The sequence below is a fragment of the Mus musculus genome, chromosome 18 (assembly GCF_000001635.26).
Source record: "Mus musculus strain C57BL/6J chromosome 18, GRCm38.p6 C57BL/6J".
NCBI classification, from domain to species: domain Eukaryota; kingdom Metazoa; phylum Chordata; class Mammalia; order Rodentia; family Muridae; genus Mus; species Mus musculus.
In genome coordinates this window covers 63,913,018-63,933,609 of record NC_000084.6, presented here as the reverse complement: position 1 = coordinate 63,933,609, position 20,592 = coordinate 63,913,018, and the positions used below count along the sequence as shown (strand labels likewise).

Below are 20,592 nucleotides of genomic sequence, written 5' to 3'. Positions count from 1 at the left end.
CAGTAATACAAAACTTAATATATCACACATCTTCTAACATTTATTCTTTGTAGTTAATAACTAGAGAAATAAAATTTGCCATGTCATTATTGCAAATATTTAATATATTATGCTACCACAATCCTACTGCGAAATAATATTATCACCTTCAAAATAACATTTTTCAAAACAAAACAACACAATCTCGATGACAGAATCCTAAAGGTTTTTGTTGCATTGCCTACTCGTCATGCTTTAGATTTCAACCTCCTCCTTCTACATCATCTGCCAACACCATTATTTATGGGATAAAAAAGATTAAATCTATTCTTGGTATAAAATCTTTGGCCTGCCTGAAAGGACCATCTATTACAGTTCTAGCATTTGTCATCTTTGTAACTTACTACTTGACTAACATTTCTAAAAAAATACTTTAAAGATTTCTGGACAGTGACAGTCTTGTGCCCTGGTTTTGGCTTAAGGGTTTTGTATTAAAATTTCTTTCCTGGTTATAATAATAATAATAATTAATAATAATAATAATAATAGTAAATCTTATATATGTATCTCTGTCAGTCTGTGCATAGGAACCCACTTTGGTGCTGCTGCAGGAAGCCAAGCACTGCAAGGCCTCTGGGTCCCCCATACCTCTAGACTACTTACTTCTGGGCAGAGCTCTGCATGTGAGCGCTGTCAGTTCTAAGGATGGGGAAGTAGGCATCCTTTGTTCCAACCTCTGATGGTGTTAAAGGGTTGAGGCAGAAGTCCACTATAGTTTTAATATTGTTTTCATCTTCACCCAATGAAAACTCTCAGGTTTCTCCAGACCTTTGGTATCTCAGTGTTCAGGTTACTGAGATGGTGACAAGACACTGAGGTGGCAGTCACTAACCTGGCAAGAACCTTTTGTTACTATTTCCAGGGTCCTAGTTTCATTTGTGCTGCTGTGAACAAGTAACCCTACAAAAAGCACATTGGAGGAGACGGGTTTACTGTAGCCCACACCACCAGGTTACAGTCCATGGCAGCAGGGAAGTCAAGGGGCAAGAATCTAAAAAGAGCTAGTTCCATCGCATGCACAGTCCAGAGCAGAGCCATGACCAAGTGCATGGTTACTGCTCAGCTCGCTTTCCCACTCCTTTACGGCTAGGGACTGGGGGAACTTGCAGAGCAGCTATTCAACTACAGGGTCTAGAAATAGTTCTAGTGTTGTATGACATGGTGGTATAGTGGGTGACTGCAGTTCACAGTAAACCATTGCATACTTTATGAATAATAAGAAGATGATGGCTCAAAGGCTCCAAACGTGAAGCAATGACAGAAAGATAGAAACACTTCCTAATTTCATAAGAACAAAATGTAAATGTCATATTTTATTGCACATGTATTTAAAATTACTGTGCATTAATCAAAAGTTTAAAAAATGTTTAAGGAGATGAAAATGTTAGCTATCTTAAGTTGATCATTATATATTATAAACATGAATTATCATACTATACAAATACAAATTAAAATTATAATTTAAAAAATGAAGTAGATCTTTCTTCTCATACCCACCAATGTAACAGTAATCTCTGGTAATTATTTATAGATTCTTCCCTGAGTGTTCTGCACCTTTTACACAACAGCATCATACATACTGTTGTGCAGGGCAGTGTCTAACTGTGCTGTAGGGGCTATCCTCCTCTGTCAGGGTACATGCTCCCAGGTGATCTTCCTCATGGCATTCAGAGTGTGTCTTCCACTATTCACTCTTTTCTCTGATAGACTAGAGCTATATCATGTCATGGATCTTTGTAAACCTTGGTGAATTTTTTTGTTGGACAGACTCAAATATTACGCACACTTAAAGTTTAGACAGGCAATGCCAAGTTCCTAAAACATTCACCAAATGTCACCTTCACTTGGTGCCATCAAATTTCTTATGTTATCTTGCCAAGAGGAAGGAAAGTAAATGGCCCTGCACTTTTGTTCTAACTTGTATGCAGTTTTTGATATGGATCCATATGTTTATACTCTGCAGGATAAGCATGTGCAAGCTTTATTAATAATGTAAGGAAACCCTCCTTAAAACATCACCAACATATACTGCCTCCCATTGTTCCTCTGCAGTGACCAGGACTGTGACACTCATGTGTTCTCAGTGATCACTCCCAACAGGTACTGAGTCTGCAGAAAACAGTGACAGGATTTTTGAAGTGCAGCAATGATGGGTCACTCTCACCACAAGAAGGGACAAGTGACAAACCTGCCCATGCCTCTAAGCTGAATTAAGCTCTTCTGAGAGACATGCACTGTAAAGTCTTCAACCCCGAAAGATTCCTGCAGGCCACCAGTCACGGAGATGCCACAGCTGTGATGAAGGACAACACTTTGCCTGGGTCCTCACAGACCATTTTCATACCTGATCCTAAGAATTCTAGTTATCCAAGCTGTACACACATTTGTCAAATTTATAAGCATGAAAAATGGCCATAGTGAAGTTGCCATTCATTGCGGCTGAAGTGTAGGCTTTTGGATATACACATGAGTATCCATATTCTAGAAGTGCTTAATTCTAGCAGAGGGTATCAGCTCAAAAGGTCAAATAGAAGATGTAGTCTGTGATGGTGACGCTGGAGAATTCTGCTTAGGAGTCGCTATTTCCCAGTCAGGGTCTAGCACACTTAAGTAGTTAATAAATACTTCTTGCTGAATGGCTAATTATGCTCCTTCTGGAGAGAGGAGGCTACTATAACACAGCAACTGTGGCTAGGGAGGTAAAGAAAGGACTGCATATGCTTGTGAGCCTTGCACAAGCAACCAATTGACAAGAAAACATCTAAGCATGGCTCAGGGCTGAGACATGTAATGGTAGAGAAATGGGAATCCCATTGTCTGGTTCTATACTTACTAATAGTGTAACCATGGCAAGTTACTTATGCATTCACTAGTGTTTGCATCTGCAAAATGGGAATACTTACTATAGCTGTAGGAAATAGAAATGAGTTAATATGCGTAAAGTACTTAGCAGAGTGATAAGCACTTGGAGAACTCTTTGCATGGCAAATATGTTAACCTTGTTACAAGACATCATCATCGTTGTCGTCGTCGTCATCACCGATGGACTCACGATAACTAACAAGGTTAGTAGGTATAGCAATAAGTGGTGACTGATGTTATTCTAATAAATAGGAGAAGTGACTGCTCAAATAGTTAAAATTTACATATTTTTAAAGACCTATTCTTTACAAGTATAATCTCCTCCCAACTAGACAGGGTTTCTCTGTGTAGCCCTGGCTATCCTGGAACTCACTCAGTAAACCAGGCTGGCCTTGAACTCAAAGATTCACCTGCCTTTGCCTCCCAAAGGCTGGGATAAAGAGAAATGCCACCATGCCCAGCTACAAGTATAATCTCATATGAACTACCAATTATTTTAGTTTTTCTGAAAAATCTGCTAATTCAAATAAAATAAATTCTGTTTTTTATTTTGCTTTGCTTTTTTTTGAGAGAGAGAGAGAGAGAGAGAGAGAGAGAGAGAGAGAGAGAGAGAGTCTCATATAGCCCAGGCTAGCTCAGAACCCACTCAGCAGCCAAGGATGGGCTGGAGCCCTCATGATAAAGCCTCTACCAGTCAGTGCGTGGACTACAGGCGGGGCCGCTATACACAGCTTAAACTTGCATTCTTTATATTATCTTAACCGTTTTCCTTGTTGCACAGTGGAATATAGATATAGGTCTAGAGTTATATATGCACCAACTTACTTGATAATATCCCAAGCCCTATTTTGGTTTAACATGGAAACTTTTTAATACTGCAAGTCAACCTCCTGGGAGATTTTTAGGCACGAGGAATAGGAAGAAATTAACGAGAGGAATTCCTACTGGTGAGGGTCTGAGTACCACATACTAATGTACAGTCGTTACTCATTTAAGAGTTTTCTTAGAGGTCACAGTAGAAACTCTTCTACGTCCGTCCCTGCTGTCACTGACCAGGCTACGAGCAAACCACGATTTGGAGGAGTCACTTGAAGATGCGCTCACGAAGTGCTCTGCAGCAGACACTCTGCAATTTCTTACTCGGGTTTAAGTGCCCGTTTCAGGTGGAATGAGCTGATTCAGCTTTTACTTGAGAAGGAAATCAATCAGTCTGCCTACATAATCACAGAGTTTAAGAAAAGCTACATCATTTCTGAAAACAAACTTTTAACTCTTCTGGCTAGGTTTTGATTTTGCTAAAGCATATAAGTACTGAATTTACAATAAAATTTGTGTCTTATCTATGATTATACATTTAATATGTTGCTTAAAGTTCTAACTCTCCAGTGCTTATCAAATAAAGGTGAAAGAGTTCCGTGAGGACCCAAAGCCCAGGCTTGGCGTTAGACATCTATGCGAAGCCACCCACTACACAACACGGCCAGACTCACGGTCCACTTCTGTGGCTCCAAACACAGCAGCCTGGTTCAGCCCGCTTTCCACGATGACACACCCCTCGTTTCACAAAGCCTACCTCCTCAGCTCTCTGCGACATGTTCCTGAGACTCACCTCTGCTCTTACAGCTCTTACTGTAGTTCTCTCAGAGGACAAATCCCTCTCTGTTCCTGGCAGCCATTTTTGTGAAGGCATTTTTAACAGAAAACTATTATCCTCTACATTGTACTTATGAATTTCTGATTCCACAAACTGAATTGAGCATTATATTTATTGCCCAGTCTCAGGTAGGTAGTCCACCAGGCACTCTCCGTAGTCCAGTGAACCAACATAATCTCCTCTCGTTAGCCACTGGATCCTGGAGTACAGAGTTACCTAGTCTACCATTCCTTCCCCAGAGAATATAGAGCCCTTGATACACAGTTGATGTTCAATAAAATACTACTAAATCAATAAACAAATTACTATTGCTTTTTGCCAAGTCAGAAGGGTAAAATGTACAAGGAGTGTTCAGTAGGCACTGATCTGCTAGGCACAACTCTCCCCTTCCAGGGCAACTCAGCCAAAAGTCAGGGATGTCTGCGGAGTGCAGGGACCTGAGGAGCTGCCTGTGGAGGCGGCTTTGGGTAAAGCTGGAAAACAGGGCTTTAGTGAACAGGTTACGCACATGAGCTTCAGGATCCTGACACAGCCGTGGCTCATGCCTTACCAACCGCACTAGCACTCAGTAAAAGAACTCCCACTACAAGCACTTTCTTGTCATCTCCACTTGGCGTTTCTGTAGAAAGCAATCATCTGGGAAAATGGCAACTATACGGAGTCATGATCAGTTAGTGGCACAAAAAAATCCAGTGTTAAAAACTGACTGTGTTCTAATTTGCCTGGTGTGTATCAAGAAGAAAATGCACCTGTCCACACATGCTACACCATTTGCACATGTGTGTTACATGGCATGACTTTACCTGTGCTCACATTTTACCATCTAGGCAGCACCGTCCAACAGTTAAACGATGGAACAGTGTGCAAGTTCTACTGCATAGGAAACTATATGGAAGATAAACAACACAAGCCAGTCAACAAAGCCGTTGCAGAAATGTTAGGAAACGTCAGGATGAAGGGCATGTTGCCACACCACCCTTCTTAGGGGTCTTATTGCCGACTATAGTTAACACCACACTGTGCCTGCACACATAAGCAAAGGAAAGGTGGCTGTCACGGAGCCTGTCTTACAAACACAAGAATCGCATCTAACTTCTGTTCCTGTTAACCTCTCAGGGGAAATCTTTATATTAATAGGACATTACAGAAACATGTTGTCCTCAAAATATAATTTACTAGTGAATGAAAAGGAGACCTACTGATTTCTGTTGCTGGGAAGTATATTTTTTCCCCAAGTCAGAAGTCTTCTAAGTGTTTTGCAAGACAAGTAACAATTAGAGTAGACTATGGGAACAGACATACACAATTCACTTTTGAGCCATGACCAAAATGTCCACTTTAACTGATTGAATACGTAGTTCTATCATCTGTGTTCTTATCATAAACTGTCAGAGGGCTGGAGAGATGGCTCAGCAGGGAAGAGCACCGACTGCTCTTCCGAAGGTCCTGAGTTCAAATTTCAGCAACCACGTGGTGGCTCATAACCACCCGTAATGAGATCTGATGCCCTCTTCTGGAGTATCTAAAGATAGCTACAGTGTATTTGCATATAATAATAAATCTTTAAAAAAATTAACTGTCAGGATTATTCAAGAAAGTAAGCATGTAATGATTAATACCTGGTTATCTCATTTAGCTTTACTAAAATTTTAAATGATTTGTTACTGAAAATCAATGGTTTTGCATGCTGCTGAAGGCTTCTTTACCTGCAGATAGCTGGAAAACACTCCTGAAGACCCTTCTTTTTCACTAAAGATCCTTCCAGGCAGTACATGATGATATCCATCACCTTCGACAAAAAGACACAGAGCCAAAGTTAACTTCAAATGCTTCATTTTCTAAAGTGTAAATGATTTCCTGAGACCTCATTTTGTCTGTGTAAATCCATATAGTGTGATTACTTTAAATAGAATAAAAACTATTTTAAGCCTACGGATACTACAGGACATCCTTGGTCTTATCTGCAGCAACAGAGTCCTGTCCTTTAAAGCTGACGGCTCATGGGCACGTGGGGCCAGCAGCTTTGGCTACACGAATGCTGACAGCAAAGCCTTGAGCGTATTCTCATACGTATCACCTGTGTGAATGGTCAATGGCTACAGCCATCAACTTTAGGGTTCAGGAAGCAGAACTAAGGCACGGGAGTTAATTGATCTAAGTCATGCAACACATTCCCTGTCCCTCCCTCCCTCCCTCCCTCCCTCCCTCCCTCCCTCCCTCCCTCCCTCCCTCCCTCCCTCCCTCCTTCCCTCCGCTCCTCCCTTCCTATGATTAACCTCAAGTACTTATTGCATGGACAGGAACACTGGAAGCAGGACAGTCTCACCTCCACAAGAAGATCCACCACATCCGTGGGCATCTTTTCAATGAGAATTTCAATGACTCTCAGGATTTCGCCTTTAGCCCTCGCCAGGGTGGTGGTGTGTATACTCTGCTGGGACTGGGTGTTCGCTGCAAGGGCCGTGTGTCTGTGGACCTACAAAAGAGTTGTCACGCTGCAGAGGCTGCTGCTGCTCACTGCTTTCCTTTCCCTTTATGATAGCGAAGTGAAACATACGACCAACCAGAACTGCCAAAACACGTCACTCAGGGAAGTCAGGAAAAAGCATCACACATAATAAAAACTAAGAAAGTGTGGTCTAGCAAGATTCTACAGCCTCCTTATGCATCATCACCATCGCCATCACCTCCTGATGCATCATCATCATCACCATCACCATCATCATCACCTCCTTGTGCATCATCACCATCATCATCACCATCATCATCACCTCCTTGTGCATCATCACCATCATCATCACCATCATCATCACCTCCTTGTGCATCATCACCATCATCATCATTTTGAGACATAATCTTATGTAGCTGGCCTTCAACAGCACACATCTAAAGATGATTTGAACTGTTTCTCCTGCCTCCGTCCTATTTGCCACACATCAGTATTACAGACAAGCCTGGGTGTTACATGAGACCTTAACACAGTATTACTACGATATTTGAGATGTGAGTATTGTTGTGTAATATTCTTGTATAAATAATAATGTTCTGAAATATAATTAATATAAAGAGCTATCAGAGTAGTGGAAAACATCCTTGAGGCAATCAATATGACTCCCTGTACCCATTCCATACATAGGGAAAACTGATTAAAATTTTCTAAGTTAAATAAAACTATTCATTCAAACACCACACACATATTTGATACAAGTGTACAACATTAAGTGTGTGTGTGATTGAAACACGATAGAAGTTTACTATCCACAGCTCTATGTTAGATATGAACTCATAACTCCACTGCTTCCTATCGACCATACAAGCCTCATCCAGTCAGGACCATCTCGCCCTCTTACTAGCTGTTTTCCCAGCATGCCTGAAAGAATGGCTCTGGGGCAGACATGGGCCCGGTGGGTTCCAAGTTATCCGAGCAGACTATCCGGGCAGACTCGATGGTATTTACTGTTTTAAAAGTTCACCGTAGCTACAGGGAAAGCAGTTTAGACAGAGCCCATCCCCTGTGGACACTGAGCTGTGCAGTACTAATGCCAAAGGGAACAAACCTTTCCAGGCATTACGAACTTATCCTTGCCTTCCTCTCACTAAGATGTACAGGGAAGAGCACAGAATTGGTTCATTGTTCTTTACTAGTTTGTCCGCTGGCTGCGGGCAATTAATTAGAACAGCAGAAGTGCGGGAATCAATGGGCTCTCCAGTCTTTATCTGTGGCACACAATAGGAAAGACAACCACTGGGTTTATGGCTTATGTTTTTTGTATACAGTTGGAGAGCCACTGCAAAATAAGTTTAGTTTTGATTACAAGTATTTGCTTACACTTGAGCAGTGTGAATACCTTTAATATCTTCTACTTCTCATAGACCTATTGCACTTCATACTGAAAGGTATTGTCACTAAGTGTGTTCATTCTGAGAACAGAAAGGAGCACGAAAGCACACTCCCACAGATGCGGAACTCAGGGTGCGTGCACACATGATCCATTCATTTCAGCCGTAAACGGTTAACTTGCTTTGCTTGAACTATAAGGATTCTTTGCGGGTCTGACCCCAGAGTTACGGCCCGGAGGAACTCCTCTGAAAGGGGCGATGGAACACGTGATGAAGGCTGCCCACCTCCTTAGCTATGGTGGTGATGAAGGCGGGTGGTCTGGCTGTGGCGATGAGAGACAGGGCGTGCCTTGCGGAGCGGGCAGAGTCAGCTGCAGGGCTCAGAGGCAGCCCCATTGTGATGCTAAACAGGGAGCGGGCAAAAAGGAAAAAGAAAAGAAGCATTAGAAATATAGACTGAAAAGATTAGACACAGCTTATAATGTCAGTTCAAGGTCAATGGGGGCACTCAAACAGTTAGAAGATAATAGACCTGTGACAATGAGCAGTGATTAAGAGTCAGGGTGTTCTGGCATCAGATACAAAATCGAATTATTAACCATGAAGATTGAAAACAGTATGTGCATCTGTCCAAAAGGCTCAAAACGCCTTGTTAACAAATTATCAAGAACTGCTACTGAATACATATCACAAAGCTCAAAAAGGCAGGGCTGAATATTGTGCTGGACGTTTTAAAGTTTTGTCCTAGGTTAAGTTAAAGATAATTTATTCATAAGGCCATGTTAAAAAACTATAACCAAGGCTCCTTCGTGAGAGGAAGCAGAACTCATTGCTGTCCGTGAAGTTATAAGAAGAACCAAGGATGACAAATGACTGTGACCTGGCTACCGTTTTTCAGTCTGCAGGGTTCCGCAACAGTGCTGGGCTAGTCCACACCAGTACTTTCAGAAAACCCACTAAGGACATGCACCGCCACTGACACTCAGTTTCTGACAAAAAACGAGCTGCTGTTAATTTTCTTAACAGAAAGAAGAGACGGTAAACAGTCTTCATAAAGCAATGTACACAACAAAGTGAACTTTTCTAGACTGTGAGAACGTGAGGTCTTGAGACAACAGTGTAGACAATGCATCCTATATCTGATACACAACAGCAGCAACCTTATCACTAAGCTCACTTTGTATATGTGTCTACATATACACACATACACACACACACACATATATATGTATGTATATATACATACATGCACACATATACACACACATACACGTATATATGTATATGCATACACACAAAGTAAGACTTTTGACTAAAATGTAGCCAAGGAGCAACATATTAATTATGCAAAGAAAGTATTTTATTACATTCATTATAATTTTTCTAGCTAAATAATTTTAACTTAAATGAAAATGTGAAGATCCGTTAGAATATATTTTGAATAAATCTATGATCTGTATGTATAAACTGGATTATATAACATTCTTTAAAAGTTTATGTCTCTTTATAATTAACCTAAGAATGGTTATCTTAATTTTTAGTTGAAAATAAAGATGTGTTACATGGCTATTGTTAACCTCAAACCTCAAAGGAGGTAAACTGATGGCAGACATTTTGCTTTAATACTCGGTGAGTACTGTGTTACTTAAGAGCAGTGGCTCTCAACTGGGCCGCGATCCCTGTGGGGGTTGAATCCTTTCACAGTGGTCACACATCAGATATCCTGCATACCTGATATTTATATGCGTAGTGAAATTCTTATGTATAGCAAAATTATAGGTATGAATGAAGTAGCAATGGAGTAACTTTATGGTTTGGGTCACCACACACGAGGAACTGCATTAAAGGGTTGCAGCATTTGGAAGATTGAGAAACATGGCTCATAACTTTGATAATATATAGCTTCCTCCAGGCTTTTTCCAAACTGATGATAGGGACTCAGATCAGAAGAGTACACAGAGGCTTTTTTTTTTGATATTTAATAATAAAACAAATTAAAAAGTGAGCTTTGACAATGACCCTATATCCTGAACCAAATATACACAGAAGGTGTGGGCTGCATGACCTGGTGCCCCTGGGTTGGCCCAACACAAGCTGGAAAGAATGGGAAGCAGGGTGGGCAGCTAGCCAGGCTCTCTCCTGGGCCAGACTTTACCATTTTAAATACAGCAAGGTAATGTTCACTATCTGAGCAGCGGTGGGCCTTCAGAGTGGACTGCCTAATAATTGTTGGTAAATTTATATTACACATCTATATTTTAGGTCAATTTCTTTAAAAGCCCCCAAACTAGTTAAACATTTTAGATACCTTGCACCTTATTTTTAATCAAAGTATATGACAAGGGGGCGATGATACTGAAAGCAGGGGGATGTATGTTAACTAATTCTGAACAGACCTAAGTCAACTTTTGTAAAACCAGTGTGTAGGGAAAAGGCACATCAGCTTCCTGGGGACTCCATCCCTCGCTGGCAAAGCTCAATCCAGAAGGAAAAGAACGCGGCCCTGCCTAGGGTCTGCAGGGTGAAGACCGGGCTTGCTTTCCCCCTATGTCATGTCTTCTTGCATTAGCCCCCAACGTTCCCACTGGCAATAAAGAAATTTTACAAAAGGAAAACCAGTTCAAAGAGAGTTAAATGAGGAGTGGAGGTACTGGTGCACCATGGTCCCTTCATATTTGTTATCCAGGTTTCCTTAAAAAACTTAAATGGAAAATATCAGCAATAATGAATAGATTTTAAACTGCATGAAACTCAGAATCATGTGATGGAATCTTATGGTGCAGATTGCCTGGTAAGTGAATCATGTCTCTGTCCTGAGTACGCACCGAGTATACGCTGTCCTTGCAGACACCTTTGCTGGTACACTGTGGAGATATTAGCAGTGCTTGTGTGCAGGCAGCCCTCTGTTAATACATGACACTGCATCTCAGTGCTTATAAAGTCCATCTTACCTGTTTCTTCACACAGGTACCACATATCCACTCAAAGGAAAACAACCAGGAAACATAGTACAATTAGATTTTTAGTGGGGGGACCTATAATCATATAGCTTTTATTATGCTATGTTGTTATGATTATTCAGTTTTATTATTCCTAGTATCTTATAGTATATAATTTAAAAGTTCAGCTGTATCACAGTTCTATATGTAAAGGAAAAGATTGCATATAAAAAGTTTGGGATTCAGTGTAGGGGAATGCCAGGACCAAGAAGCGAAAGTGGGTGGGTTGGTGAGCAGGGGGAAGGGCTTGGGGATAGGGGATTTTCAGAGGGGAAAGCAGGAAAGAGGATAACATTTGAAATGTAAATAAAGAAAATATCTAATAAAAAAAAAGTTTGGGATTACCATGGTTGTGTGAATCTTGGAATGTGTCTCATAGTTAAGGGAGATTCCTGTCTTTCAGAAACACTGACCTTTATCTAAAGTAAAGAGTGGTGAGACATGGTGATACTGGTTAACTAGATTAGTGAACTGGTAACATGACCAAATGGCCTTCGCTGAGTGGCTGGATTGCTTAGAGAAGCTTGTAGGGATACACTGCGATACTTGGGTGTCAGATGTTTTATTCAATGTCAAGAGTGGTTGACATGAAGAACAGGATACGCCTATCAGTTGGGTTGAACATAATCCTTGAGGAGATTAATTATAATAAGGGGCAGACTAGGATCCATAAAGTTCTTCAAAAGATCAAATTCAGCTAAATAAGAAGTCCTGGGGCTGGAGAGACCACTCAGCAGTAAAAAAGGCTTGCCCCACAATCATGAGGACCAGAACTTGGATCCCCAAACCCAGAGTCAGGGTAAATACCTGTAACCAAGCCTCACGCAGGATTGCTGGGGCTGCGGGCTTCCAGCAGAGCAGAAAGCTCTTACATTTACCGTGTCTTAGTTCTTTGCATGAGGGAGAAGTTATTAGTGGGGAAGGAAAGAGTAGAAGAGAGAAAAGGAAGGAAAAGAGGAGAAAGTCATACGTGGACAGTAGATGCTCCTTGTGCAGTTATAAAATGAAAGAAAGCCAAGGGAATGTAAGTCGGTTACTAACTTCAAATCAAAGGCCCAGCCACATATTAGCCTTCTCTCACATCAGCAAACGACCATGTACATTTGGGAGAATTACCAAACTTATTACAGTAATAAAACCATTAAGGTTTGGTGAAGGGCAGTCTGAAGAGGTGCCATCGGCAATGGAAAAGAAAGTGAATCAAATATGTTTTCCCACTGCCCTTTGGGTTGGGTGGACAGTGATCATCTGAGGAGGAGCTGTTGTGCACATCTGTGTGAGTCCCTCCAGCAGTATCTTAAAGAGTGTAGTCAGGCTCACTGCTTGGGAACCAGGGCTCTGCCATTGTCCTGGGATCAGCCACCTTGTTAAAAAGCTGTAAGTTCTTGGGGCATAACGAAGAAGATATGTCCTCTAGTCTAACTGCACTACCACCTGAGAAATCTTTCCAAGTCATCGACTCTATTTCACGAATTCCTAACTTAAATGCCTCCAGTGGCCCCACCTCACTTCTAGGGAGGAGAAAGGCTCTGATTCCTTGCTGTGAGTGTGAAGACTCCTAAACTCTCAGACCCTCCATAGCCTCCATTACTAAAGCTCAACTCTTATCTTTTCATCATCACCATCCCCAATCTCAACCTATACTAAAGAGCTACAGACATAAAACAAGTACAATGATAAACTGAAAAGAATTGAAGACTTAGACATAAGTCCACATACTCCTTGGACAACTACCTATTTTTTTAAAATTAAAGACAGATTTATCATCTATCTATCTATCTATCTATCTATCTATCTATCTATCTATCAATCTATCTATCTATTATATATATGTACACTGTAGCTATATGCAGACACACCACAAGAGAGCATCAGATCCCATTACAGATGGTTATGAGCCACCATGTGGTTGCTAGGATTTGAACTCATGACCTCTGGAAGAGCAGTAAGTATTCTTAACTGCTGAGCCATCTCTCCAGCCAGACAACTACCTACTGACGAAGCCAGAAATACACACTAGGAAAAAGAGAGCATCTTCAGCAAACAGTGCTGGTTCAACTACATGGCTGCATGCAGAGGAATGCAGATGATGCATATTTATCACGCTGTACACCTCAACTCCACGTGGATGAAAGAACTGAACAGAAAACCAAATGGAGGGTACAAGCAAGGAAGCTTGAGTCTTACTCGGCAGGGGTGGAGAGGGGAATGTTGTCAAGGGCAATGGAGTGAGGGAGCTGAGTGGAGATGGATCAGGAAGATGAATAGGGGATTTCAGGCTTGGCCTGGGATGCTCAGATGCCCATGAGAATGAATGGGAATCTGCAACTGACAGGGGTCGAGAAGGGGAGGCAGAGGGCATCTCCTGGAAGAGACAATGACAGGGACAGGGGAGGCACCCAAGAATCAGTGGGGGCATTCTTAGCTGTGTGACTCACCACATTGGGGATATGGAACCTTGGGAGGCTGCTTCCTGTGGCCAGGCAGAAAGCCCAGTGGAGCAACACGGACACCAGCCTACCCACAAATCTGTTTGCATGGTTTTAACAGATAGCAAAACAAAAGACAATCAAAATAAATACTTTAGTGAAAGAAAAAAAGGAAATCCAGACATAGTGAGCCTGATAGAAGAGAAAGTAGGAAACAGCCTTGAACTCATCGGCACAGTTCTGATGTTCTGAGTAGAGTACTGTTAACATAGGCAACAAGATCAACAATTAATAAATGAAATCTCATGAACCTGAAAGCTTCTGTACAGCAAAGGACACTGTCATTCAGACAAAGTGGCAGCCTTCAGAATAGGAGAAAGATTTTTACCAAATACTCATCTGACAAAGAGCTAATATCCAAAATATATGAAATACTCAAAAAAAACCCTAGATTTCAAAAAGTAAATACCCAATTTAAAATGGGGTACAAATCTAAATAGAGAATTCTCAAAAGAGGAAACTCAAACCAACATCCGTCCTCAGCTATGAGGGAAATGGAAAGCAAATCTACTCTGAGATTTCATCTTACACCTGTCAGAAAGGCTCAGATCAGAAACACAAGTGACGGCTCGTGGTGACAGGATTTGGAGTAAGGGAACACTCTTTCACTGCTGGTGGGAATGCAAACGTGTACACCAACTATGAAAATCAGTGTGGCCCTTCCTCAGGAAGATAAAACTCAATCTACCTGAAGATTCATCTATACCTCTCTTGGGCATATACCCAAGTAATGGGGGAGACAGAGTCCCAGCTGGAGATAACTTTGTCCTTTCACACAGACCCTTGCTCAACCATGTTCACTGCTGCTTTATTTATAATAGCCAGAAACTGGAAACATCTAGATGTCTCTCAATGGAAGAATGGATAAACAAAATGTGGTATGTTTATACAGGCAGTATTACTCAACTCTTTAAAAAGAAATGAAATTCCTAGGTAAGAGGATAGAATGAGAAAAAGATAGTCCTTGGTGAAGTAATCCAGACCTTGAATGACAAATACGGTATGTGTTTGCTTATATGCAGATAGTAACTGTTAAATCAATGATACCAAGCTACAATCACAGAACCACAGAAATCAGGTATAGGGTAGGGAGAGTGGAGCGGGGTACACAGCTATGTCTCCTTTGGAAAGGGTAATAGAAGAGGTAGGTATGGATAGATGAGCGGGGTGCTAGCATGGGAGAATCAAGTAGACAGGGAAAGCAAAGAGGGTGACAAGGGAGGAAACATGGAGATGCCAAAATTAATAACTGTTTGAGAGTTAGAATGAAAATCTAATACAGTAGAAGCTTCTACACACACACACACACACACACACACACACAATCTAAATAAAATTGCCTATTAATGGGTGAGACAGAGCCCCAGAACTGGACATCTCGTCACCAAATGATGCTTCTAGTCCCAGGATTGCATTACATCAAATTGGGTTGTTGGCCAAAGGGGTCCTATGGGAAATCCCAAAACAAGGCAGGCAGGAGCCAAGACAATAAGTTTGTCTCCAAAAACTGACAGTAAGGCCCCTGAGGAACACCTATACAATTCCTTGAACATAGAGAGGTTGAGCTGTACCTACAGAGAGCCCCATGTGCATAATCCCTTAGCACTGCTTGCTCTTCTAGAGCCCCTCCCTTCCCTGTTTCTCACTACCGTCCTTCTCTACTTTTACGGCCTCTATGGCTACTTTAGATGGTATACCGAATCTAACGATTCAGAGCTGGGATTACCTTCCAGAATATATAAAGAACTCAAAAAAACAGAGAATCAAGAAGACAAATACCAATTTAAAAATGAGCTATGGATCTGAACAGAGAATTCTTAAAAGAAGAAATGAAAATGGCTAAATAAAAAGAGTCTTTATACATTTTCAATATCTTTAATAACCAGTTCTAAATGAAAACTGAAACTACTTTGAGATTTCATCGTACGCTAGACAGGATCCAAGATGAAAAACCCACCCGACAGCAATGCTGAAGACGGGGTCAAGGCACCGCACTCTGATGGGGCAGGTATGGCGCGGTACAGCATCAGGAAATCAGTCCAGAGAAATCTCAAAGCTAAAAACAGATTTACAAATGACCCAGCCAGAGCATCCTTAGACTTATGTGCGCCTGACTCATCATCGTACCCCACAGATATCTGCTTAGCCATGTCTAGGCCTCTCTTATTTGTGTGCTACAAATCTTTTTTTTTTTTTTTTTTTTTTTTTTATGAATTAAGAAACCTAGTTGGTGCAGGGCATGGAGGTACATATCTTTTTTTTTTTTTTTCCAATACATTGGTTCTTTCTTTTTTTTTTTTCCATTTTTATTAGGGATTTAGCTCATTTACATTTCCATTGCTATACCAAAAGTCCCCCATACCCACCCACCCCCCACTCCCCTACCCACCCACTCCCCCTTTTTGGCCGTGGCGTTCCCCTGTACTGGGGCATATAAAGTTTGCGTGTCCAATGGGCCTCTCTTTCCAGTGATGGCCGGCTAGGCCATCTTTTGATACATATGCAGCTAGAGTCAAGAGCTCCGGGGTACTGGTTAGTTCATAATGTTGTTCCACCTATAGGGTTGCAGATCCCTTTAGCTCCTTGGGTACTTTCTCTAGCTCCTCCATTGGGAGACCTGTGATCCATCCATTAGCTGACTGTGGGCATCCACTTCTGTGTTTGCTAGGCCCCGGCATAGTCTCACAAGAGACAGCTACATCTGGGTCCTTTCGATAAAATCTTGCTAGTGTATGCAATGGTGTCAGCGTTTGGATGCTGATTATGGGGTGGATCCCTGGATAAGGCACTCTCTACATGGTCCATCCTTTCATCTCAGCTCCAAACTTTGTCTCTGTAACTCCTTTCAAGGGTGTTTTGTTCCCACTTCTAAGGAGGGGCATAGTGTCCACACTTCAGTCTTCATTTTTCTTGAGTTTCATGTGTTTAGGAAATTGTATCTTATATCTTGGGTATCCTAGGTTTTGGGCTAATATCCACTTATCAGTGAGTACATATTGTGTGAGTTCCTTTGTGAATGTGTTACCTCACTCAGGATGATGCCCTCCAGGTCCATCCATTTGGCTAGGAATTTCATAAATTCATTCTTTTTAATAGCTGAGTAGTACTCCATTGTGTAGATGTACCACATTTTCTGTATCCATTCCTCTGTTGAGGGGCATCTGGGTTCTTTCCAGCTTCTGGCTATTATAAATAAGGCTGCTATGAACATAGTGGAGCATGTGTCCTTCTTACCAGTTGGGGCATCTTCTGGATATATGCCCAGAAGAGGTATTGCTGGATCCTCCGGTAGTACTATGTCCAATTTTCTGAGGAACCGCCAGACGGATTTCCAGAGTGGTTGTACAAGCCTACAATCCCACCAACAATGGAGGAGTGTTCCTCTTTCTTCACATCCTCGCCAGCATCTGCTGTCACCTGAATTTTTGATCTTAGCCATTCTGACTGGTGTGAGGTGGAATCTCAGGGTTGTTTTGATTTGCATTTCCCTGATGATTAAGGATGTTGAACATTTTTTCAGGTGCTTCTCTGCCATTCGGTATTCCTCAGGTGAGAATTCTTTGTTCAGTTCTGAGCCCCATTTTTTAATGGGGTTATTTGATTTTCTGAAGTCCACCTTCTTGAGTTCTTTATATATGTTGGATATTAGTCCCCTATCTGATTTAGGATAGGTAAAGATCCTTTCCCAATCTGTTGGTGGTCTCTTTGTCTTATTGATGGTGTCTTTTGCCTTGCAGAAACTTTGGAGTTTCATTAGGTCCCATTTGTCAATTCTCGATCTTACAGCACAAGCCATTGCTGTTCTGTTCAGGAATTTTTCCCCTGTGCCCATATCTTCAAGGCTTTTCCCCACTTTCTCCTCTATAAGTTTCAGTGTCTCTGGTTTTATGTGAAGTTCTTTGATCCATTTAGATTTGACCTTAGTACAAGGAGATAAGTATGGATCGATTCGCATTCTTCTACATGATAACAACCAGTTGTGCCAGCACCATTTGTTGAAAATGCTGTCTTTCTTCCACTGGATGGTTTTAGCTCCCTTGTCGAAGATCAAGTGACCATAGGTGTGTGGGTTCATTTCTGGGTCTTCAATTCTATTCCATTGGTCTACTTGTCTGTCTCTATACCAGTACCATGCAGTTTTTACCACAATTGCTCTGTAGTAAAGCTTTAGGTCAGGCATGGTGATTCCACCAGAGGTTCTTTTATCCTTGAGAAGAGTTTTTGCTATCCTAGGTTTTTTGTTATTCCAGATGAATTTGCAAATTGCTCCTTCTAATTCGTTAAGAATTGAGTTGGAATTTTGATGGGGATTGCATTGAATCTGTAGATTGCTTTTGGCAAGATAGCCATTTTTACAATATTGATCCTGCCAATCCATGAGCATGGGAGATCTTTCCATCTTCTGAGATCTTCTTTAATTTCTTTCTTCAGAGACTTGAAGTTTTTATCATACAGATCTTTCACTTCCTTAGTTAGAGTCACGCCGAGATATTTTATATTATTTGTGACTATTGAGAAGGGTGTTGTTTCCCTAATTTCTTTCTCAGCCTGTTTATTCTTTGTGTAGAGAAAGGCCATTGACTTGTTTGAGTTAATTTTATATCCAGCTACTTCACCGAAGCTGTTTATCAGGTTTAGGAGTTCTTTGGTGGAATTTTTAGGGTCACTTATATATACTATCATATCATCTGCAAAAAGTGATATTTTGACTTCCTCCTTTCCAATTTGTATCCCCTTGATCTCCTTTTGTTGTCGAATTGCTCTGGCTAATACTTCAAGTACTATGTTGAAAAGGTAGGGAGAAAGTGGGCAGCCTTGTCTAGTCCCTGATTTTAGTGGGATTGCTTCCAGTTTCTCTCCATTTACTTTGATGTTGGCTACTGGTTTGCTGTAGATTGCTTTTATCATGTTTAAGTATGGGCCTTGAATTCCTGATCTTTCCAGAACTTTTATCATGAATGGGTGTTGGATCTTGTCAAATGCTTTTTCTGCATCCAACGAGATGATCATGTGGTTTTTGTCTTTGAGTTTGTTTATATAGTGGATTACATTGATGGATTTTCGTATATTAAACCATCCCTGCATTCCTGGAATGAAACCTACTTGGTCAGGATGGATGATTGCTTTAATGTGTTCTTGGATTCGGTTAGCGAGAATTTTATTGAGGATTTTTGCATCGATATTCATAAGAGAAATTGGTCTGAAGTTCTCTATCTTTGTTGGATCTTTCTGTGGTTTAGGTATCAGAGTAATAGTGGCTTCATAAAATGAGTTGGGTAGAGTACTTTCTACTTCTATCTTGTGAAAAAGTTTGTGCAGAACTGGAATTAGATCTTCTTTGAAGGTCTGATAGAACTCTGCACTAAACCTGTCTGGTCCTGGGCTTTTTTTGGCTGGGAGACTATTTATAACTGCTTCTATTTCTTTAGGGGATATGGGACTGTTTAGAAGGTCAACTTGATCCTGATTCAACTTTGGTACCTGGTATCTGTCCAGAAATTTGTCCATTTCGTCCAGGTTTTCCAGTTTTGTTGAGTATAGCCTTTTGTAGAAGGATCTGATGGTGTTTTGGATTTCTTCAGGATCTGTTGTTATGTCTCCCTTTTCAGTTCTGATTTTGTTAATTAGGATTTTGTCTCTGTGCCCTCTAGTGAGTCTAGCTAAGGGTTTATCTATCTTGTTGATTTTCTCAAAGAACCAACTCCTCGTTTGGTTAATTCTTTGAATAGTTCTTCTTGTTTCCACTTGGTTGATTTCACCCCTGAGTCTGATTATTTCCTGCCGCCTACTCCTCTTGGGTGAATTTGCTTCCTTTTTTTCTAGAGCTTTTAGATGTGTTGTCAAGCTGCTAGTATGTGCTCTCTCCCTTTTCTTCATGGAGGCACTCAGAGCTATGAGTTTCCCTCTTAGAAATGCTTTCATTGTGTCCCAAAGGTTTGGGTACGTTGTGGCTTCATTTTCATTAAACTCTAAAAAGTCTTTAATTTCTTTCTTTATTCCTTCCTTGACCAAGGTATCATTGAGAAGAGTGTTGTTCAGTTTCCATGTGAGTGTTGGCTTTCTGTTATTTTTTTTGTTATTGAAGATCAGCCTTAGTGCATGGTGATCTGATAGGATACATGGGACAATTTCAATATTTTTGAATCTGTTGAGGCCTGTTTTGTGACCTAGTATGTGGTCAATTTTGGAGAAGGTACCATGAGGTGCTGAGAAGAAGGTATATCCTTTTGTTTTAGGATAAAATGTTCTGTAGATATCTGTCAGATCCATTTGTTTCATCACTTCTGTTAGTTTCAGTGTGTCCCTGTTTAGTTTCTGTTTCCATGATCTGTCCATTGGTGAAAGTGGTGTGTTGAAGTCTCCCACTATTATTGTGTGAGGTGCAATGTGTGCTTTGAGCTTTACTAAAGTTTCTTTAATGAATGTGGCTGCCCTTGTATTTGGAGCATAGATATTCAGAATTGAGAGTTCCTCTTGGAGGATTTTACCTTTGATGAGAACAAAGTGCCCCTCCTTGTCTTTTTTGATGACTTTGGGTTGGAAGTCAATCTTATCAGATATTAGGATGGCTACTCCAGCTTGTTTCTTCATATCATTTGCTTGGAAAATTGTTTTCCAGCCTTTTATTCTGAGGTAGTGTCTATCTTTTTCTCTGAGATGTGTCTCCTGTAAACAGCAAAATGTTGGGTCTTGTTTGTGTAGCCAGTTT

At 41.0% G+C, this 20,592-nt stretch overlaps 1 protein-coding gene across 3 annotated transcripts in view; it reads right to left on the bottom strand.

The window, feature by feature from the left end:
* The window catches only part of Wdr7 (WD repeat domain 7), a 281,263-nt gene that overhangs the window by 56,151 nt on the left and 204,520 nt on the right, over positions 1 to 20,592 (bottom strand). For all 3 annotated transcript variants that reach the window (XM_006525478.4, NM_001014981.1, NM_001360837.1), the window contains 3 exons: positions 8,681 to 8,798; positions 6,882 to 7,031; positions 6,262 to 6,344 (listed from right to left, as the gene is read on the bottom strand). In XM_006525478.4, the coding sequence (XP_006525541.1) occupies positions 6,262 to 6,344; positions 6,882 to 7,031; positions 8,681 to 8,798 (351 nt within the window). The remainder of the gene's footprint in view (positions 1 to 6,261; positions 6,345 to 6,881; positions 7,032 to 8,680; positions 8,799 to 20,592) is intronic.